General features: G+C 39.8%; 1 protein-coding gene across 2 annotated transcripts in view; it reads right to left on the minus strand.

The window, feature by feature from the left end:
• Positions 1 to 4448, minus strand: part of LOC131439042 (protein hairless) — a 52828-nt gene extending 48380 nt beyond the window's left edge. The window contains exons 1-2 of one of the 2 annotated variants that reach the window (XM_058609578.1): positions 3848 to 4448; positions 1838 to 3671 (exon numbers count right to left, since the gene is read on the minus strand). In XM_058609578.1, the coding sequence (XP_058465561.1) occupies positions 1838 to 2438 (601 nt within the window). In that variant the 5' untranslated portion in view covers positions 2439 to 3671; positions 3848 to 4448. Of the gene's footprint in view, positions 1 to 1837 lie in introns of both variants that reach the window. The other variant, XM_058609569.1, reaches the window with a different exon arrangement.
• Between the last annotated feature and the right edge of the window lie 1552 nt (positions 4449 to 6000).

The following is a 6000-nucleotide window of genomic DNA, read 5'->3' on the forward strand; positions in this document are numbered from 1 at the left end:
AAATTCAAAATTAACGTAACTAATTAGCAACAAATTATTCACTGGGCTTCGATTTGTTTTGAAGCATATTTGGGAGGGGGGCTTCGCTAACTTCATATGAAGTTATCAAAGTACTCAAAAAAATTAAAAAAAATTGAGCAACAAATTCAAAATTACCGTAACTAATTAGCAACAAATTATTCACTGGGCTTCGAGGGGAGGGGGGCTTCGCTAACTTCATATGAACTTAGCGAAGTACTCAAAAAAATTTAAAAAAAATTGAGCAACGAATTCAAAATTACCGTAACTAATTAGCAACAAATTAGCAACAAATTATTCACCTATTTGCGTTATCATCGGTGAGGGGTGCCTCGCTAAGTTCATGCTCATCACATGCCCTGGTACGGAAGAAGAAAACAACACTGCCTCTACGAACGAAGCACACAGCATGCTGTGTTTGATTTCGTACACGCGCAAAAGAAAATGAAAACCGACACCGAAACATCGAATCCCAAATGAACGGCAAAATACGGAGAGAAAATCACGTGCACGGAAGCTCCACACCCAGATTTTGATAAAACTACATTGTCTTATTATGGATCACCGCACCGTTGTCTTATTATGGATCTCCGCACCGAAGGACTTTAATCCATCGAACGCACCAGAGCTGCGACCAATTAAAAAGTACTCCGCCATCATGAAGCAAGCGCATCGGAAGTATCCTAAAGTAAAATCGGACGATTTAAAGGTGTAAATTTCAATGTAAAAGACAAAGACAAAGACCGCAAAGCTCAACCCAAAAAAATGGAAGATGTCGAATTGCAACGATTATTGAACGAAGACAATACTCAAACTCAAAAACAAATTGCAGAAAGATTGGACGTTAGTCGCGAAGTCATTTCTGATTGTCTACTCGTGGTGGGAAAAATTCAAAGAGGGGAAAAATGGGTTCCTCATGAGCTGAATGATAGACAGTAGGAAAAGTGAAACAGGGGTGAGTGAAATGTTGAATGAAATGTTTCTCGGTATGAAACGGTATGGTACAGGGTTTCTGCACCGAATTGTCACGAGATGGGAAACTTGAGAATCCCAAGCGCGGAAAATCATGGATCGACCCACCGACATCAACTGCAAAACTTAATAGCGTAATAGCTGAGAAAGTAATTCTGCAGCACCATATAACATAAACATTGTGGACTCAAATAGATGCTTTAGACGCACACGTCATATTCCCCACACTTGGATCCTTCCGACTATAATTTGTTTTTACCGATATTTTACGCATTTACTGAGAAACACTTCACTAGTTGATGTTCGAACCTGATCAATGACAAGATTGCTGAAACAGGTTTAGCCATCCACGAGAGAATTGAGCGAAGAAGAAAATGTGCGTTTTGTCGCTTTCGTCATTTATACGATTAAAATTCAGGAACCGTAGTGACAGCCATTTTATATTCGAACTTCATCAATGAACCAATAATAGCTTTCAAACGAACCTAAGCTTATTGTAATCGATTTAGACATCTATGAGAAAATTTAACGGAAAGAAAAAACGGTGCACTTCGTCGGTTACGTTACTTATACCATTATATCTCCGAACCCAAACTAACAGCTTCAAATCAAGCCTAAGATAGTTGAGGTTTAGCAAAATATGTGTCTTGTCGCTTAAGTCTATCTCCGGAACCGGGAATGGTAACCAATAAATTTCTCAGCCGAACAGGTCAATTTGAATCAAAAATTCTTCCAGATTAAGTTTCAAACTTATAACAACTTGCGACATGTAATGACGGCACCTGAACAGAAACCCAGAATCATCGATCCAGAGTGTTATTTTTGAAAGTCAACAAAGCAAACCTACCTTTGAAAAACTGCAACCTTCCGCCGGAAGCGTTCGTGGTACTGATCGAAGCTGGCAGGGTACCATTGCCGTTGACTTTACCGCTACTGGTGGAGGAGCCATGGGTTTGCTTCGAGCTACCATCGGCGCCAAAGTTTAATCCTATCGTCCCGGTTGCTGTTCCGTTCGACGATCCGCTGGTTGCGGTGCCACCAGATTTGCCGGTGGCATTCGCTTTTTCGCGTCCAGCAGCACCGAAGCTGGAGTGTAATTGTGGTCCATCGGCCGTCGGAGAGGAAGCACTGGAGGATGACGAAGTAGGGGACGATTGAGGTGAAACTCCGGATGGAAGCGACTGATGATGGGAATGGTGGTGCGTTGGAGAGAGTAGTATCGTCGCGGTACCATTGACAGTGGCAGCTGCGGTTGTACCACTGGTGGCAGCTTCATCGGTCATTGTGGCACATTTTGTCAAGATTTTGCTGATAATTTCTTGCTGGTGGGTGTTAGCATTATTGATACTGCTGTTGCCGCTGCTGGTGGAAGAGTTACTTCCGGTACTGGAACTAGTGGGATAACTGTTTGGGATCTCCTTACCACTGCTTGGATTGATAATATACATGGTCCTTGGACCGAACCGGAACGGGGCTTAAGTCGGCTTTGATCACACGGTTTCAAGATATGTGGCAGGCAAAAAGGTTGAGAATGTGTGTAGGATTCCAAAGTCTCTCAATCTCTCTCTCTCTCTCTCTCTCTTTCTCTCTACAGTAATACCTTTAATTTGGTGTGTACCAGCTCCAGATCACAACCGTGTGTGTCTTTTGTTGGTGTGAGTGTCGCTCGCCTTTTTTCCTCTTTTTCCACCGTGGAATGTCCGACTCAAGTGATGTTCGTTGTTTTTCTTATTGATGTTCGTTTTATTCATAAGCTCTCGCTCTCACTGTGAATCGCCTTGCCGCGGCAATAATTTTCACTGGAAGAGGACATTATCAATTAATTATTTTGACTGCTACTTGATTCCTCAGCTTGTAGGTTGCTGAGTGCCGCTGTCTATAGCCAACCAAGTGTCATAATGGATAATTGAAACTTGCTGATGCCTGAACTGATTATGTTGGTAGTTTGAATATGCAATTTGCCATCGATTTCGCTTCTGGACACCATACACGGGGGCGATATTGCATTTGCGTGAGTTATTGGATGTTAATTCACATTATGCTGCACCAAGGATGGAATCATGTATGTATGGTTCTGTGTGCGTACGTGTTTGATTGATGAATTTCCGGTTTTCTTCCACCAGCTCCGGTGTATTTCCGTTTCACACTTCCTACCACCGTTCTCTCCGCACTTGGTCCTTCCAAACGAAGTTTTCCCCCATTGAAGGGAGAATATGCTTTGAGATAGGCAAACTCCAACGTCGCCGTAGTTGTCGAGGGAAAAATCGATTCTCCCCAACCGTAAACCCTATATCATCGCGCACATACACCGACACACTAACACCAACGCACATACACTCGCAATCTGTCAACTTTTCTTTTGCTAGCTCTGCAGCCTTTTTCGTATTTCACTTCCCTTCGTGTGTTTTTAATGGTTTCCATTCACTCTCGAAGTTTTTCAAAGGTTCGTCACCATTTTCTACTTCTGCTTTCAAGGAACTCAGCATTTAGAAAATTACCAGTAAATTGTTTCTATTGGTCACTGCAAATAATAGTATATTCCGAGAGCCCTGAGAATTTTTCTCCTCCAACATCACAGCCACAAATCACCATTGTCCATTGATACTATGAACGAACTACAGCATTTATCACTAGGCCGGGTACCGATGATTCATGGTTCTACTATTCCTGGACAGCTTTCACTAGTAATAAAAATATGACATAATTCATCAGCAAACTATGCTAAAAAAAACTTCTGAGCTTAGCTTTCTTCAATTTTTATTGGGCACACATGTGGAAGATATTTCATTGGCACATACGGTAGCAACAGGACGTCGAGGGCCATATTCCACCGAAAAACAAATTGCCCAATACCCACCTGCTGATAACAGTCATTCCCGTTTTACCCATAGAAATTCCTTTCTGTAATAATTAATCCGTTCATGAACACTGATCACAAGACGCCATCACACCACTAAATCTTAGTTTTTGGCCGTCTTTAATTTGCGGTAAACTGGGGGTTATTCTCAAGAAAAAAAATTTTTTTTCGTTCTTGAACTGAGGCTCCTCGAATCTCTTCCAAATCCACACATTCACTCTGGCCGCTTTTCTTCTTCCCAGTATGTGTATCGATTTCTTCTTTTTTTGCTCGAAACCTTCTCCTGCCTGTCGTTACTGCTTCGATTTTAGTCCCGAAAATCCTGTTCGAAAATGTTCTACTCCGCGCACTATAACAAAATTTCACCGGAACTACACTTCAACTAGCTTGAATTGCTACAAAACTTAAGGAAACTAGGCAAATTCAAACGAAAAATGTCTTTTTCCCGTGCCACAGTATGTTCAGAGCTGCGAGTTCGCTAGCTTTTCTTCTTCTCCGTCGTCGCCGTGTTCGTTGTGTGTGCGGAGTTTCATTCGCCTCCTCTTGTGTGCGCCTTCAGCTTCTTTACTGTCGACACACACAGCACACCGATGAAAAATGTACCCATCAAAGCTGCAAAGCAAGCGGCAACCAGCCACAAGCGCAGGTTTCACATCCCAACAGTTCCCGAGCTTCCATTTCATTCACCAATACACACGTGGCGATCGTGGGAAAAAATGAGATAGACAATTAGTGTGACCTGCAAGTGGAAGCAAGATAGCATACAGCATTATCCGCGGTTCATTCTCAGCCCACGATTTTCGCCCTGAAGCGGCCTGGAAATGAAACCGGAGCGAAAGCGAAATCGCTGCCATTTTATGTTTGCGTTTTTGTTGTGATTTTCTTCCTCCGTTTTCAATTAATAGTGGTAGCCACTGCATGACTTTGTTTAAATGCAAATTTTTCCAAAAATTGTTACTAGCAGGAGATGAATTTACTCGAACCCACATATCGATCAAATATCATCATAATAAATATTCGCGAACTAAAACTCTACAATCCATGATACTGAATCTGTTATACAAAATTGAAGTCAACGGCAATTTTAAATGTAATGAAATCCATTGAACCTTTTATGTACAATTGAAAGAATAAGTCATATGTTCCTCATTAACCTATCTATATACATTTGAAATGAATACAACATGCACTTCATCAAAGCTCGATAAATGCTGATTGATTATGTAGTATCGCGTGAATTATTTCAATGTTCAATATATCTTGTATAAAAATGCTAATAGTAACATTTCTGATGAAAATTATATTTGTATTGGCTTTTCGTACACATTGTATATGATATTCTTATCAAACTTATTATGGTTACGTAAATAGACACTTTACGTACATTCTTAATAAAGGTTATATGTATCCATAAGAGCTTTATGAATTATAACCTGCATACGATTCATTTGACAAATCTAATAAAAATTATTTTCATTTCAGTGTAGTTTAAAACAAACACTCGGTAGCATTGTTTAATTAATCTAAGTTAAATTTATTTTTGCAAAATCTATTTACCTCTCCGTAAATACTTTCGTTTCCTTTAATGTTTTCACTCTGTTCACTCTTCTGCTCATATTTTAATTAAATCTGAAGCCCATGGTGGATTTGAATGCAAAATTGAAATTCTTAGAGTATGTTTAGAAAACCTGGTTTGTTTATAATTAAAGCCAGCCAACTTTTGAAAGACATTTTTGCGATTTTTTTCAGAATTATCGTTTAACCAAATTCAAATGTTTTGCATGACAAAAAGCATCATTCGAACAACATTTTGTAATTTTTTTATGGAAAGATATTACGAAATAAGCCGATGAAGAGGTATTTTTGAAGATACTTCTAAAAACACATGATTTGCGGTGTCCACTGTATCTCAGCGCAGACTAATCAGAAGTGAACAAATGCACGCAGCATAGTTAGATTAGAAGTTTTCCTAGACCCCAACGTTTCTGTTTGATTTTTTTTTTAATTTTTTTTAACTTTTGGTGGTTCGAAGTGAAAACTACGATTTTAACGAAAAAATCCGCCATTTTGAAGCTGTAAAAACACCCCAAAGCAACAAACAACGAAAGGGAAAACGTTGAAGTCTCGTTTTTATATGTAGAAAGTGTGTGCAA

This window comes from Malaya genurostris, chromosome 1, assembly GCF_030247185.1.
Source record: "Malaya genurostris strain Urasoe2022 chromosome 1, Malgen_1.1, whole genome shotgun sequence".
In the NCBI taxonomy this organism is placed as follows: domain Eukaryota; kingdom Metazoa; phylum Arthropoda; class Insecta; order Diptera; family Culicidae; genus Malaya; species Malaya genurostris.